This window comes from Plutella xylostella, chromosome 18 (genome assembly GCF_932276165.1).
Source record: "Plutella xylostella chromosome 18, ilPluXylo3.1, whole genome shotgun sequence".
Lineage (NCBI taxonomy): Eukaryota > Metazoa > Arthropoda > Insecta > Lepidoptera > Plutellidae > Plutella > Plutella xylostella.
Window position 1 is genome coordinate 4,999,925 of NC_063998.1, and position 15,988 is coordinate 5,015,912.

General features: G+C 40.6%; 3 protein-coding genes across 5 annotated transcripts; 2 read left to right on the plus strand and 1 right to left on the minus strand.

The window, feature by feature from the left end:
• Window positions 1–475: 475 nt before the first annotated feature.
• Window positions 476–3,037, minus strand: LOC105391008 (collagenase). Of its 2 annotated transcripts, none has more exons than XM_011562413.3 (5): window positions 2,791–3,036; window positions 2,160–2,427; window positions 1,745–1,834; window positions 1,153–1,352; window positions 476–692 (listed from the first exon to the last, which is right to left on the minus strand). In XM_011562413.3, exons 1-5 carry the CDS (start codon window positions 2,992–2,994, stop codon window positions 582–584), a joined length of 873 nt encoding a protein of 290 aa, XP_011560715.3. In that variant the 5' UTR covers window positions 2,995–3,036; the 3' UTR covers window positions 476–581. The 2 variants fall into 2 exon arrangements, with proteins under 2 accessions (XP_011560715.3, XP_048483154.1); XM_048627197.1 differs by having other exon boundaries at window positions 619–1,056; window positions 1,112–1,352; window positions 2,791–3,037.
• Window positions 3,038–3,854: 817 nt separating this feature from the next.
• LOC105397690 (chymotrypsin-like protease CTRL-1) lies at window positions 3,855–4,549 on the plus strand. 2 transcript variants are annotated; one of them, XM_048627200.1, is made up of 3 exons: window positions 3,855–3,971; window positions 4,118–4,303; window positions 4,419–4,549. In XM_048627200.1, exons 2-3 carry the CDS (start codon window positions 4,139–4,141, stop codon window positions 4,527–4,529), a joined length of 276 nt encoding a protein of 91 aa, XP_048483157.1. In that variant the 5' UTR covers window positions 3,855–3,971; window positions 4,118–4,138; the 3' UTR covers window positions 4,530–4,549. The 2 variants fall into 2 exon arrangements, with proteins under 2 accessions (XP_048483157.1, XP_011568011.3); XM_011569709.3 differs by lacking the exon at window positions 3,855–3,971 and having other exon boundaries at window positions 4,027–4,303.
• An 841-nt stretch (window positions 4,550–5,390) lies between these two features.
• LOC105391017 (26S proteasome regulatory subunit 6B) lies at window positions 5,391–14,053 on the plus strand. Its single transcript, XM_038114037.2, has 9 exons — window positions 5,391–5,560; window positions 5,651–5,743; window positions 5,867–6,038; window positions 6,338–6,499; window positions 6,745–6,948; window positions 12,139–12,286; window positions 12,616–12,807; window positions 13,198–13,356; window positions 13,890–14,053. Exons 1-9 carry the CDS (start codon window positions 5,528–5,530, stop codon window positions 13,972–13,974), a joined length of 1,248 nt encoding a protein of 415 aa, XP_037969965.1. The 5' UTR covers window positions 5,391–5,527; the 3' UTR covers window positions 13,975–14,053.
• The last annotated feature ends 1,935 nt before the right edge of the window (window positions 14,054–15,988 follow it).

Genomic DNA, 15,988 nt, shown 5'->3' on the forward strand with positions numbered 1-15,988 from the left:
TATTAGCAGGTTAGCAATCTACGAGCCAATAATACTCTGATTTTATATCCATTTGATTTATTTTCAAGGATGAAATTGAACTCGGTGCTCGGTTGTTTTATTAACGGATTGCAAGGGTTGGTGTAGCGTGGATATTTAAGTAGGTAGGTACAGGTGATCAGTTATATCTGGATATCATTATTTGATTATATTTCATTCTTTTGTCGCTGTTTACTTAAGGTGTGCTATATTTGAAACTTTCCTGCAATGGTGCCTGTAATGATCGTAGCTCACCGAAGGTTCACTATAGATTTGAGCCCTATGTCCTTTGCAGTCGCAGGCACTTGCACTAAATTAACTGAAGATATTTTCTATGCTATATCCGGAAGTAGATACGAGTATTAATAAGTTGGATTCTTCACTCATGTAGGTAAGTACAGGTACGGGCATCATGGTATCGCACACCATAATTTGAAAAAATGAGGATGCAAAAATATTTTACTAAATGCACTTTATTTTTCTTGCCTGGTCCATTTGATTAAATAAATATTATTATATGTAGGTTATACAACTTGTATATGTAAACCAAAGTAGTTATTATTCTAGAGACGAGCGTTGATCCACGTCATGTAGGTGGTGACGCGAGTGAAGACAGACGGCAGACCAGCCTGGCACGACGATGTGTGACCGAAGCCAAATGCACTCACTCCAATCTGTAGATACAGGATTAATTTATGGTTAAAAGTAAACGCAGCGTATGATAAAGTACCTACATACGCTAGTTATTTAAGTTATAAACACACAGGCCGTAATTAGCCCAATGCAGCTGCAGGACTTCAGCCTCCTACAATACTGGAATGTTATGGTCATAATAATTATCTACGCTTCAAAAGCGCATAGCACACATCACAAATATTTATCACCCAAGACCGAAAACAAATATTATGCTACGGCCGGGGATTAGGTATTGAACACTATACCCACACATGCTACTCCATCCAGCCATTGTAAAACACCTTCTCGCCATGCAACACTAAAAAGAGTATTCCGTCATCATCCTCTGCAGCTATGTGTGTCGGATTCCCTACGGTATTGGCCTGTCCACAGCCAGTACGAAAACTAATAGCGTCTCTAGTTTCAGTCTGAGGTAAAAGAGCCAAAAACGATTCTCACCAGAACTTTCTGGAAGTTGGAGCCAGTCTCGACGACCAGCGGCCCGCCGGTGTCGCCCTGGCAGGTGCCCACTGCGTGGTTGCCGCTGATGCAGACGTGTGAGCTGGTGACCGAGGCCCCGTAGTGGCGCTGGCAGGCAGTGGTGCTTAGAACCGGGCTCCACACGTAGCGGAGAGTGGCGCTGCTGCTGATCACGTCATCTGGAATGGAGAAGCCGTTCGGTAATAGGTACGTCACTAAAAGTACTACACTACTTTCACCATCATTGGTTGTTGTGAATTGTGGACTGGTATTTTCGTTAGGATAGGTTACTGAAATTAAAGAAAGACTTTTTATTGAACAGAGGTTTATTGTAAGGTACAATATCGAGATAGCCACCAAGCCACCATGATATTATAAGTAAATTGAATGAATTAATACATGAATGAACGATTGAATGAATCTACTGAATTAATCTAATATTTAAATTATTAACGAAACAATCATCGTAACATTAACAATCGATTTCTGGGAAACTTTTGTAAGATATAAAAACTTCGATGTCAATCGTCGTTCGATGATGGTTTGTTAAAGGTTTCCTCATCAAGCTTACCGTTTGTAGACCGTCCGTATCCTGAAGCCATAGCGTTCACGCGTTCATAAGTAGAGGATCCAGCCGGTAAAGCGACGTTGCGGATGCTATCTGAAAATAAAACAGAAAGTACGTTAGTTGCAATATGTATAACTACAGTCCAACTATAAAGTCGTGAATGTATGTAAAAGTAAGTAAATAACTGATGATCATAAAAAGTCTTAGCAAAATCGCACTCCTTGATGTCAGGACTTTATATATAGTTTGACTGTAGTATCTTCCTTAGTTCCGTTTAACTAAAACTTTTACGGACTTTCCGGTTCCCTTACGAACCAGAAGCAGATACAGGCATAACGACTTCGGAAAGACATTCAGGAATCCTCAGGAATTAAGACACAAAGCTATCGGTATTTACCAACTTAGACCATAAACTTACTGGAATAAGCCACCCAGGGTATGGTGACGACGGCGATATCATTGCTGAGCGTCCAGGGGTTCCAGTTGGCGTGGACCTCCACTGTGTTGGTGTTGATCCGCGTGCCGCCGCTGTACAGCGTGCGCGAGCCGAGCACCGCCGTGAAGTGGCGCGCCTGCTGGCTGCCGTCCGCCCAGCAGTGCGCCGCCGTCAGCAGCCGCGTGTTGGACACCAGCGCCGCGCCGCACACCGACACCGCGCCCGACACCAGCGATACCAGCAGACCCACCTAAAAGGGAGGGGGGGGGCAGTAAGTTTGTTGCAAAATTATGTTTGGTATATACCTTTGCAACTGATCCATGGGGCCTCTCCATTTTATCGAGGGTTTCCAAACAAAAGTACTCTTTGAGTACGGTAAGTGAGGGTGCCATCATATTCGTATCGGTAGGAGAATTACCTCCCCGAGGCCACTCTCCTAGAGTAATGAGGCATTAGCTTCAGCGACAAGATCCACTGCTCCATAGATCCCTGATGTCAGACTGTTGAATGATTGACGATATAGTGCCTGTGCCTCTCTAAACGAGTTGACGAGTTCTGATCATGGGATGGGATTCTGGATCTCTGGGAGCAAAAAATATTTGTCCATCCATACCTGGTAAGGAATGTCGCTGATTTCAGCAAGTGAGCCGCCGACGATTCTTTGGTACTTCATTTGCTCCTCAGCGTCCTTTATAAGCTTCGCTTGCGGGATGCCGACCTCCTCGTGGTAGTTGTAAGGAGTCAGCAGCCGGTCACCCGTCGCTGGGCTGCCCTGCACCAGGGCTGCTAATAACAATACTCCACAAAGACGGAACATTTTGGATGAAATACTTGTGTGAACTGTTTACGAACTCTCTGTGTCAATCTATTTATTTATATGTGTCTAGCAATCTATTAGTTGCAATAAAAACAATCTTCAGATAAGCATCTGATTTGCGATTAGGTACTTTTTTAAGGTACAATTTATTGCATTTAGGGATCTCCCATCGAATACAAATAGATATATAATGGTTGTTGGATGAGAAAGGCCGAAAACTGAGAGCTCTAATAAAAGCTCCTTGGCAAGGTAAGCGCCACCTATCGGTAACGGTATCGTACGCAACGGACACATCGTATTCAGTCATTATTCGTTGTACAGATTTTCAAACAATTGTGCGTCCACTTCATCGACATTGTCGACGCCGTTTCTCCATACATTTATATTCATGACAATCCGTATGGTGCGTACGGAATACGTAGGTACTATACCTTTCGGATTGACGCAAATGTCCAATAGACGATTGTTGGCATGATCACAACGAAAAATAATGTAGTTAATTTTAAGACCACAGGGCCTCTAGTACGAGTTTTGCAATTTATGTAAACGAAAAAAGTTTTGGTTTTCTTCTGTCACCTGCATACATTATCTGTCAAAAGTTTCATGATAGTTTCCCGTAGAAGCGCCACTTTGTATGTAAGAAAACTGAAAGTTTTATAGTTTTCGACGAACTATCAAACCTATACTAGAAGTACTGTATATTTTTCTTAAAAGCATAGGTTTAATCATACATATAAGCGGGAATTAAGTAAGTAAAGGATGGATTCGATATTGACCAACGATTACCTACCATCATTTTATCAATAGGGTAGGTAATCGATACATATCAGTTGGCCATAAATGTAGGTAACTATTAATTGGTTAATTACAACAATATTCACGGTTCTTTCCCCTTTCGGGGAACCACTTGAAGATACTTATCATCATTTCCTGACGTTGTTCATTATCTTTATTCAAGGGCAAAATAGAGAAACAGGGTGATGTGTTATTCTTAGATATATCAGCTGTCCGACACCCATAACACAGGTTCTGCCTAGCTTGGGGTTGGATGGCCGTGTGTGAGATGTCCCCACATATTTATTTATTTATTATTCTTCAAAGGTTTTATATTAAAATATTGTAGGTATGTACGAGTCTCCGCTACATGTGGAGCCCGGTGCTGGGCACGGCCGCCTGCCAGCGCCACTACGGAGCTTCCGTCACCAGCTCACACGTCTGCACCAGCGGGGACCACGGCAAGGGCACCTGCCAGGGAGACACCGGCGGACCACTCGTCGTCGAAATTGCTTCTGAATTGCGAAGAGTTCTGGTGAGAATCGTTCCTGGCGTTTTGCCCAAGTGTTTCTATTATTATTTTGGTAATGTCATGGTATATGTGCAGCATTAAGTTTCGAACAATAATACATTATCGATGATCTTTGCAGATTGGTGTGAACACATTTGGATTCGGCCACACGTCGTCCTGCCAGGCGGGGCTACCGTCAGTCTACACTCGGGTCACCTCCTACTTGACGTGGATCAACGCTCGTATCTAAACATATCTTTATTTCGATACCCAGAATATATATAGATATGCTGGTTAATGTCCAACCCGCCTAAAGTTACAGCTATTTTACTTACACTTAAGCTCACTAACTCGGTGAGATAATGTCAGTAACTTTAGCAAAATGCAAGTTTAAAATAGCTGTAACTTTAGGCGGGTTGGACATTAACCAGCATATCTATATATATGTTAAAAGGAAATTTAAAAATCTACAAATTCTTTCCTATTATTTTTTTTCGTTTATGAATCGGTTTAGAAAATATGATGCAATGTTTATGAATGTTTTGACTTGAATAGATTTTTCTTGTAAATTTTAACTTTTTCCGAGGGTAATAACTCGAAAACGGTTAGGAATTAGAAAAATACATATGGTATAAAAGTTTTAGGTAATTTAAAGAACTCCATTTTATGCTTTGAAAATATTTCTCTGCGATGCACCATTTTCAAGATATAAGCGAAAAACCAAAAATTCGTACCTTTACCCCCCTCTCCTCCCCCCCGCTCATCACCTAGGAGTCAGGACTTTTGGTATGTTAACAACCTAAGCCCCCTGAACAAGTTTCTGAAGGAATCGCTTAGTTACCTGCTCACGCACTCTACACCTCATTTTGGGTCATTTATTGACTGGACTAAACGTTTAAATACCTACCGTCAATGCGCCAAAGCCGTACTTAGATATTCCTTGAACAAGACACTGAAGAAGAGATGCTCAATTATTATTCTTAGTAATAAATATTGCATCTGTGAAAACGATTGTTTGGTAGGCTTTTGAACAACTTTTTTATTTCAGCATGGATTTTTTTTATGCTTACTACTATTCTTTTTCCAACGTTTTATTTATGTCGTTGACTTTAAAAGCATATTCGATCACACGAGATGACAAAGCGAATATTTTGACATTTCACGAAAGCGTCTGACGTTTGACGTTGACATTTTGTTTGGTTGAAAAATTGCTTCTCACTGTGCTATTTTTCAGAATTTTGTATAAAAATGGAAGAAATTGGTATTATCTTGCCGGAAAAGGTGAATATTAAGTTTAATTAATAACAGATTTAGTTTGAAATGTACCTCTGGTGTTATTGTTTACGTAATAATCGATTTTAACTGTTCCAGGACGATCCGATCGTAGATGCAAAATGCATAGCTTTTACTGGCCCCCAAACATTCGATGACTTGGAGTCTGAGGACCTGTACACAAAATACAAGGTTTGTTTGCTTTGATAACTTTTTGTAAACCATAACAAATACAAAGAGCTTCAAAATTAAGTTAATAACCTTAACAAAAAAATATGTTTGCTAATGATTTCTCTTTGTCTTTTAAATTTACAGAAGCTACAGCGTATGTTAGAATTCTTAGAAGTTCAAGAAGAGTATATAAAAGATGAACAAAGGAACCTGAAGAAGGAATACCTCCATGCACAGGAAGAAGTCAAAAGGATCCAGTCGGTGCCACTAGTCATCGGACAGTTCTTAGAAGCTGTTGACCAGAACACCGGCATAGGTATTATATTACTACACATTATTTTCACTTAAAATTAGATCCTTTTTAGAATGCCCTAACATATTGTGTTTAGTGGGGTGTGGTCTTTTTCATAGATACAATGTTAGTAAATGCTTACATGCAAGATTGCAGCTTAATATAAAATCTTATTAATCTTATAAACCCTTAGTAAGTAAACAGACATTACTTTAGCATTAGTGCAAGGCAGCATTTTTATTCATGTCTAATTACACATAGTAGTTAATCAAGTTTATAAATTTGATAATATTTTTTAACTTCTATGATTAATTTGATTGCAGTGGGCAGCACAACGGGATCCAACTACTATGTCAGGATTCTGTCAACAATTGACAGGGAGCTGCTTAAACCCTCAGCATCTGTAGCTCTTCACAAACACTCCAATGCCCTTGTGGATGTGCTGCCTCCGGAGGCTGACAGCTCCATCTCTATGCTGCAAGCTGGTAAGATCATTAAGTTTCTTGTATCAATGTCATGTTAGATAATTTTATGCAGTTTATAGATTTCATGTTAAACTATCAATTCATATTGAAACCTATCAATTCATAAAGACTTCATAGTGAAAATACAAATTCTAGTTCTTTCTAACTATATAAAAACCTATCTATAAAAAAATATCTAATACCAAAGAATTTATTAATAAACGCCAAAAAAAATATATATATAAAATGCCTCTGTAAATTTCTAGACGAGAAGCCCGATGTGCAATACTCAGACATCGGAGGCATGGACACGCAGAAGCAGGAGATCCGCGAGGCGGTGGAGCTGCCCCTGACCCATGTGGAGTTGTACAGACAGATTGGTATCGAACCACCGCGGGGAGTGCTCATGTACGGACCCCCCGGATGCGGCAAGACCATGCTGGCTAAGGCTGTTGCCCATCATACTACAGGTTTGTACTCTTTATAATGTGCATCACTGTTGTAATTAACTGACTGAAAGACAATTTAATGTGAAGCTTATTATGTAGTCTGAGCCTATCTGAAACCTAGTTAAACCTAGTTAAACATTGTGAGATATGGCGTTTCGACTTTCTCCGTGTTCGGCATCATAAGGGTCACAGTGACAGTTAAATAAAGTCCATTTTTCTCTCCACCTTTAGTTTGCAATGTGCGGGTGCCTATATAAATAGAGTGAGTCGCCCGCGCGCCTCAGTTGGTTTTTGATTTTTGAAGTGAACACTTCGGCAAAATGGCTCAATGTAGCCACGGTTCTCGTCGGCTTCGCTCCGAACGGGGAAAAATATAATATTGAATTTGCGGAGTCCTCACTGCCGGGAGCAGCGTGATGCGGACCAGGCGGCGCGGGGCGCGGCCACCGCGACACGTGGCGTCGGGGAGCGAGGCCTGCCGGCTGCTGCGCACGCAGCCATTGCTGAGGATTTCGCAACGACGGTTTGAGCTGATAAGCCGTGAGTAAAATGCTATTAATTACTGCTTTTAAAAGCTCAGCCACTGGTCATAATGCTCCGGCGCTTGGGATTTTTATCCCACGCAGTAGGGTCCGATTCAATAGTAGTAGTGATGATTGATCACATATTCCGGTCCTACTAGTGGCGCTTGAGCTAGATACTTACATTAATGACCGCTTTAAGTAAAGCATAATGTTTATTTTATACAGGAAAAAATTATAAAAATATAGGTATTTTTCTACCCTCAATTTCTAATATTTTAGAAAACAGTTGATAAAGACTTTGCTATTACAATAATGCACTTTATTATAGCTTATGTAAGGCTTTACAAACAGGAGCTTTCCAGGACCGTCATAGGATTTTTTACAGGAAGCACGTGGCTCCGAGTTTCAGTATGTTGGGACATTGTGGCATGTGCGGTGAGTAATGTGATCGCGCCGGTACCTACCCGCTGAAGGGTAGGCAGGCCGATTCGGTGAAATTGAAGTTTCGTGTAACCTGCACTCGGCCCTGTGCTCCCGCGCTGGCCGCCGTCTCGTGCCACCTGCATCGCAGCGTACACCCGGCCCTGCGCTCCTGCCCTGGCCACCGGTTTGTGCCACCTGCATCGCAGCATACACCCGGCCCTGTGCTCCTGCGCTGGCCGCCGTCTCTTGCCACCTGCATCGCAGCGTACACCCGGTCCTGGCCCCGGCCACCGGTTTTTACTACCTGCACCGCTGCATAGACCCAGCCATGCGCTCCTGCCCTGGCGGCTGTACACCCGGTCCTGGCCCTGCCCACCGGTTTGTGCTACCTGCATCGCTGCATAGACCCAGCCATGCACTCCTGCCCTGGCGGCTGTGTTGTCCCACCTGCATCGCTGCGCACACCTGGCACTCCTGTTCTGGTTGCCAGATCCAAACGCCCCTGTCTGGGAAGAGATTTTATGCTCAGCGGAACCGCCTGCACTATTGCTAGCACGGTCATCATCATCATCATCAGCCATCATTGTTAGTGACTTCTTTAGAAGGTATCGTGCGCTATTCATCAGTGATTATGGCATATGCGGACGAACGTTTACTGCCAAGGTTGGTCATGTTAGCCATACAAGGGCACACCAACGAAGCCTGAGTACCCACCTGCAGTCGCCGTAGCCGCATCGGCATGGATGACGACAAATCGGGTAACGTGCACCGCTTCTACAAGTGTTATAGCACTTCAATTTGATGCCTCCGCTGAGGTAGGGTATTCTGTTAAAGCAGCTTTCTTCTGAACTGCCCAAAGTGACCTGTAGACTGGTCCTGGGGATAGTTGTGCAAGAATTTTTTATTTTTATTTCGATGTCTGCTGAAGAAACTGTCTAATGCAGTTTTGTTCTAAACTGCCTAAAGATCATTGGACTGCTCATGGGAATGGCGACGCACGGTAAGTACAGAAGCGTTACTCTAAACTGATGAGAAACGAACGAACGAGAGCTGTCGTGCAATCGGCACGTTTAATACATACAAACAGATAGCTCGCGCTGCAGTGCACTGAAAGTTCGTTTTTCGTCATATAAAGTGACCCCCCAGACACTATCTTTAAGTGTCATGACACATCGGCAGATTCCAGCTTTGAGTCTTTTCTTTTCTCGGCTGTGAGCAAAGTGAATCCTACCGGCGAGTGTTCAACCTGAAAGCACTGAGCTAATTCCTGATTTCGTGAAAGTCGCTATTGCTTTACCATACCGCTTCACAAGTTACCGAATTTATTATGATTCTACTGTCGGGTGATCATGATCAGAGTGTCATCGCGGTTTCTGAGTGACACCATATTAGCTGTCTTCCTTATGTCCCAGTGGATTGTGAGTGTGTGTCCGAGCTCTTTGTTGAAAAATGCGTGAACCTCCTACGCAGCAGCTGTCTACTAGTTGTGTATCGAATAAATCGAGTAACGGTGCTCTTGCACGAGACGACTACCTTTTGGTAAAATTATAATTTCCACTATTCTGGGAACATGCATATACCTACTGTGTACTGTGTATCACATCACGTGTAGCCGTAGCCCAACTCAATTTATTGGGCTAGATAATAAACAATGGCAGTCGTCATTAAATTTCTATGAATTTCGAAGGTCATCATTTGGAGCACAATTCAAAGAGTGCAAGTACCTATTCTTGCCTAAACGGCTTCTCTAATGAAAATGTATTTTTAATTCGATTCTGGGTCAAACGTTTCATAACAATTTTTCAACACTGTATCTGTTGAAACTACTTAGACTGACTGGTTAAGATGCAGACGTGCTGTTTTCACAATTCCATTTTGGTTAAGTTTTGTGACGACCGAATGGCGTAGTGGTTAGTGACCCTGACTACTGAGCCGAAGGTCCCGGGTTCGATTCCCGGCGGTCTTGGATGTGCCCGTAAAATGGCAATAGGCCCGCCCCCTACATTGGGACTAACATAACACTCTGGCGAAAAGTGGGTGCAGCAATGCACCTCTGCCTACCCCGCAAGGGAGTACATTAGTACAAGGCGTGAGAGAACTGCAATACCAGGTCGCTGAAGTAGGTAACCTTCCTTAGCTGCCTTCTTAGGTATAGCTAACTACCTAAGTTTACCTATAGATAGCCGCAAGCTATCTGCTGTTGGCGAACTGTCAATTAAAAGTCTGATTGATAAGTCAGGCTCGAGGTGGCTCGTCCAACTGTCCATGTTCCCGCCACCATGATTGTTGCTTCCACAGATTAGAGAGTCTATCTATGTTGGCTGTCGTTGCATCAGGTCTGATCAGGTACAACTAACATCTTTACGTACCATCTTTATTTAATCGAGCTATTTTATTTTGTTTTGTCTTGGTTGACTTAATGGTTTTAAAATCGAACCGACCAGAAAGCTTTGTGTATTCTACTTAACACGCTTCAACATTCATAACCTACAACAATGTAAGTAGGTACCTACGTACCTTTGAAGTTGCAACAAGGCGAAGCCTAAATTAAGGTTTTGGCCGGGACCTGCCCTTAGTATTGACGAACATACCTAAAGGTGACCTTGTTAATGTTTTTCATATGAAGTACTGAACATTTTACTTATCCTGGGGGCATCATTTACTTACGCAGTTAAGACATTTTAGCCGGTTTTCATTTATCAACTATTATAATTGTTATTGTTGTGTTAATCAATCTTTATTAATTGATGTCATCTACCAAGGAATGCTGCCAGAGCTCATAATATTCACACATGATGATACAGAATGATAGTAGCCAACAAAATCGGTGCAAAGGCTTATAAAATAACTTTCCTTCCTAGTAGGACTGCACAGGAACTCGTTAACCGCCGAGTTAGTTAGAATACAAAATTAGACTGTGTGTTACTTGTCAATCTAGAATATGATTATGGTGACCTGCATCATGTTTTGAAAAACTGCATAGGTACTTAGTTATCCGCCAGTGTCACAGCCTTCATCTAATCTTTTCCAGTAGCTGATGAGGCTGTGATATTTAGTAAAATTATCTTCCCTTCAAGCACCACTCATCGTTCCAAGGACTAGATGCCGCGCCAGGTGTTGCAGGCCGTGTCGTCGTACGGGGCTGACTGAGCAGGTCCACGAGGCTCCAGGGTCGGCTGCTGCATTTCTGAGGTCAGTCCAGAATTACATACCCTAGTCAGCATGTGCTGGCCTGAGCCCCAGCGGCCTGGATCGATATTCTACATTTTACAGCTTTTAAATATTGTTGCAAAGTATTTCACTGGTTCCATCCATTCGGCTAGTGTATGTTAAAAATATTGCCTTTACAAATAACAAGATTTTGATTAATAATTACATACTTATAAGTATTGCTTTCGAAGAGGCACTGTGTGTATCCATATGTATAATACCTACCTATATGTATAGGTACATACCTTCCATAACTTTCTGACAAGTCACGAATAATAAGGAAGTACTTAAGTCTTATTTATACTTATACCTTTCTTTTTAGTATATCTACTACCTAGAAATCTATGCATTATAAATTTATAGATTCAAATATTTATCTACTGATATACTCATCAGTAGCTTATGGGTCACAGTTGGTTTTCTCTCCACCATGCGATAATAAACACATCTCACAATGTTTAACTAGGTTTCAGATAGGCTCAGACTACATAATAGACGCATTTTTCCTGAAATAAAAATGACATATTATGTATCTAGCCTATCTGAAACCTAGTCATTTCTGCATGGTGATATTACAACTGAGGCGCGCGGGCGACTCACTCTATTTATATAGGCACCCGCACCTTGCAAACTAAAGGTGGAGAGAAAAATGGACTTTATTTAACTGTCACTGTGACCCTTATGATGCCGAACACGGAGAAAGTCGAAACGCCATATCTCACAATGTTTAACTAGGTTTAACTAGGTTTCAGATAGGCTAGATACATATGTCATTTTTATTTCAGGAAAAATGCGTCTATTATTTATTCCTTTAAAGAACTTGTATGACAATGCTCTAAAAACATTTATCATATTTATCATAATTAAGTAACCATGGTCACATTAATATTTTAATCAATTTAAATATTTATTTGTGTCAAAAAGTTGTTTAGAACGATGACCATTCAAAAGTACCAATAGTATGATACAAAATGTCACTAACTTTTACCTGCACCAAATCCCCTAAATGCTATTACATAAATCCTTCCACCACCTAACGCACACTTCCCCGCAGCGGCGTTCATCCGCGTGGTGGGGTCGGAGTTCGTGCAGAAGTACCTGGGCGAGGGCCCGCGCATGGTGCGCGACGTGTTCCGCCTCGCCAAGGAGAACAGCCCCGCCATCATCTTCATCGACGAGATCGACGCCATCGCCACTAAGAGGTATGGAATATGTTAAAATTGTGGGTAGTAGAATGTAATTTATATGTCATTATTTATAATAGTGCGAGGCCTCTCCCGTGGAGCGCCTATTAGCCGTAGACGATTGCTACATAATGATGACAATTGTTGCTAATGCTATTCCGGCATATTTAGCAGCAGCCTATGCATTGATCCACCGTGGATGACTCATCCACAGTGTCAACTTCCTACATACGCACTATTACACACCTAATTTCATCAAAATCGGTTCTGGCGTTAAGGCTCAAGCAGTAACTATCTACCAATGCCACTTCACAAGACATAAACTACAATAAACTCTCTCCTTACAGATTCGACGCGCAAACGGGCGCGGACCGCGAGGTGCAGCGCATCCTGCTCGAGCTGCTGAACCAGATGGACGGCTTCGACCAGACCACCAACGTGAAGGTGATCATGGCCACCAACCGCGCCGACACGCTGGACCCCGCGCTGCTGCGCCCCGGCCGCCTGGACAGGAAGATCGAGTTCCCGCTGCCTGACAGGTGAGGTGACGCTGCTTGTCTTGAGAAATATCCGGAGGGTTACTCTATACTGATGAAAAACAAACGAACGAGAGCTGCTGTCGTGCAATAGGCACGTTTAATAGATAGCTAAAGAATTTTTTTCGTCATATAGAGTGACCCCCCTTGTGTTCTCCAATAGCGGTGGCGTCCGGAGACGGACGTAATAAAGCGGTAAACAAAATAACTGATGCCGCCGTTTCATGTTGCGGTGTCCAATATTTATTTTTACACATAATGCATATTTACATGTATCCACCTGCCTAAGACCGTCCGTTGTGACCATCATATAGCGTCTATTCAGAAAAATCTCTCAACGCGAAGCGCAATTTCCAGACGAAATCAAAAACTTACCAATCCCTTAATTCGCAGGCGTCAAAAGCGTCTGATCTTCTCGACGATCACGGCCAAGATGAACCTGTCGGAGGAGGTGGACCTGGAGGAGTTCGTGGCGCGGCCGGACCGCGTGTCGGGGGCGGACATCAACGCCATCTGCCAGGAGGCCGGCATGCAGGCCGTGCGGGAGAACAGGTGTGTTTTGTGTATATAAATGTATAAAAATTAAGCTGTGGCATTGAAAAATCACTTTCAATACCACAGCTTCATTTTAAAGCATAGCAATTTATGTCGTATTTCTGTAAAATTAGGGTTGAATGTGCACGAGTAAAAATTAAAATCCCTTGCCATGCCGTCCCGGTCTGCGTAGGCCATTATGCTCTCGCCATTATTAGTACCGTTTTTAAAAATAATGGATATTTTTAACCGTGGATTATATGGCGCGTTTATCCCTGCTGGATTCCTTCATCCCTGTAATATACCTTTTGAGTGTAAGTGGAGATGACAGAACTGTTAAGCCCAGTTTCCACCAAAGTGGAGAGGAGAGATGTCTCATTTTTCTTCGCTTAATCCATTTCCAACGAAGAAGCTAAGCGGAGAGGAAATGTGTAAATAACGAAATCTGATTGGTTATTCAAAACACATATCCTCTCGTCTCCACTCCTCTCCGCTTTGGTGGAAAGCGGGCCTTATTAAGTGTCAGTACTTATATTTTTATTTTAATCCAGGTACATCGTTTTGCCGAAAGACTTCGAAAAGGGATACAAAAACAACATCAAGAAGGATGAAAGCGAATATGAATTCTACAAATAATTTTATCTAGTTTATTATATCTACTTATGTATTGTCTGGAACTAACGTACTTTTTCAATAAAAGCGCCTAGAAAGTAAATGATATTTATTTTAAACATTACCTTTATAAGTTAACATAAATGGTTTATTGCAGATAACCTAAAGGGAAGGATCCAGGATTAAAAAAACAAATAGCTTCAAATCTATAATTAATAACAATTCTTATCAACAAAGTGATATAATTTTACAATATATTTGGCATATACCTTAACTAAGTTCAGTGTCGTAATTAAAGTATGGAATTGATTGGAAAGATTTGTGATGTAAATTGTCTATTAAATTTCATTTGATCAAAAAGTTTTAAGTTACACAACATGAGTATGTAAATAAATATCAAGTGCGTAATATTCTAATTAAGTATGTTCCACTAAATAAGGCACTAACATTACTCTAAAGGCTTTTTGTATTAACTATTCCTAGTGAGAATGTTGATAATGAAAGTACAGAAAAGTTAGTCACTTTATGCACATTCAGAATGTAAGTACATTTATAATATTTCGTTATGGAACCAATGCATAAAGATAGCAAAGCACAAATACACTTTTATATTTGTGACAGTTTAGTGTTGCAATAAAATCAGACATGGTATTTTGATGCATTGAATTTTGCTAATATTCCATATGGTTGGTTGGATTGAATCACAGGTACTTAGTAAAATTGTCATTGTAGGCCTTGTCAGCTAGCTAAAACGTTGCACAATCATACGTTGTGACTGGTGTAAAATAACACGAAAGTATAAAAAAACAACACTAACTTACACTTATCTTAGTTCATATTACATAAGTAAGTACAATAAAAATAGAAAACATATTTGTCGGAATGTAGTCTAAGGCCTGATTTCGATATTAGGTTCCACATGATATTTATTCTTGTGTGGCCAACTAAATTTAATACGCCTTGCAGCCTCCTTGATTAATATTAATCGGTATTTCCATTTCCCCACAAGGTGAAAATTTCACTAATTTATTTATATCAGCTGCCATAACATTAGCAACATACGTATATGCAGGCAATAGACCCATAGATAGAAAGATAAACAACTAAGCTAATACTTTAGTAGTGCAATTTAGTACCTACTTTAAGTACATAAGTTATACATTGAAGCAAATTTAGTAATACTGATGTCACATTGTCAAAAACAACCAATTATTGGGATCTTTGCATTTCTGGCAAATACAATAAGTAAATAACTTTTAAGAATTTGTACATACCTGTTATATAATTTTGTAAGGCATATCGGATTAAGTACACTAACGTGCTTTACGAACTAATCATCAACTTTTAAGAAACTTTAACAATTTTAAGTACATTTTCCTTTGTACTTTTAAGACACTTTCGAACACATCAGGACGGGTGAAGTTTAGAAGAGATTAGATTACATCCCACTCTCACATTTATCACTCATTATCTAAGGCATAAGTTACTTATACGTCTACAGTATGTTTACAAAGACTATGGCATACATCTAAGGGTGATACCTCACTAATACCGTTTCTTACAATATTAAATCTGTAAATATCAGCATCGTTTTCTATTTCAAAATATGAATTCTATCAATAGACGAAGAATTATGCTTCCACACTGGAAAATCTCTAAACTTAGTTTTAGGTACCTATAAAGAAGGAATGTTTGTGTGGAATGAAGAATAGCATATATTAAGTCACTGGAATAAATATTTTTTGCATGTTATAATTAGGTATTATTTGCTTACTCGATGGGACATTGCTTATATGATAATATTATAAACAAAATAAACGGTTTACTACAGTATATAAAAAATAAACAACTGCAAACTACAGTAAAAAGATTCTTGATCATGATTTTAGAGATTTTGATTAGATATCAAATAATGATTTTGTCAATACAAAGTAAATTTCTAATAAAATATAACTTCTTACATTGTGTAATCTAGACAGATTTTAAATATCTTTTTAGTGATTCAGTAATAATAATTTTTCAGTATGTATTGTACGAA

What these genes read in the sequence shown, in the direction of transcription:
- LOC105391008 (XM_011562413.3), bottom strand. Translation starts at nt 2,994, where the DNA reads ATGTTCCGTCTTTGTGGAGTATTGTTATTAGCAGCCCTGGTGCAGGGC. An exon ending in TCAGCGACATTCCTTACCAG is followed by an intron (nt 2,428 to 2,790) that starts GTATGGATGGAC and finishes CCTCCCTTTTAG; the next exon opens with GTGGGTCTGCTGGTATCGCT. An exon ending in CCAACTTCCAGAAAGTTCTG is followed by an intron (nt 693 to 1,152) that starts GTGAGAATCGTT and finishes CTGTATCTACAG; the next exon opens with ATTGGAGTGAGTGCATTTGG.
- LOC105397690 (XM_048627200.1), top strand. Translation starts at nt 4,139, where the DNA reads ATGTGGAGCCCGGTGCTGGGCACGGCCGCCTGCCAGCGCCACTACGGA. An exon ending in CTGAATTGCGAAGAGTTCTG is followed by an intron (nt 4,304 to 4,418) that starts GTGAGAATCGTT and finishes TGATCTTTGCAG; the next exon opens with ATTGGTGTGAACACATTTGG.
- LOC105391017 (XM_038114037.2), top strand. Translation starts at nt 5,528, where the DNA reads ATGGAAGAAATTGGTATTATCTTGCCGGAAAAG. An exon ending in GTATTATCTTGCCGGAAAAG is followed by an intron (nt 5,561 to 5,650) that starts GTGAATATTAAG and finishes TAACTGTTCCAG; the next exon opens with GACGATCCGATCGTAGATGC. An exon ending in TGTTGCCCATCATACTACAG is followed by an intron (nt 6,949 to 12,138) that starts GTTTGTACTCTT and finishes ACTTCCCCGCAG; the next exon opens with CGGCGTTCATCCGCGTGGTG.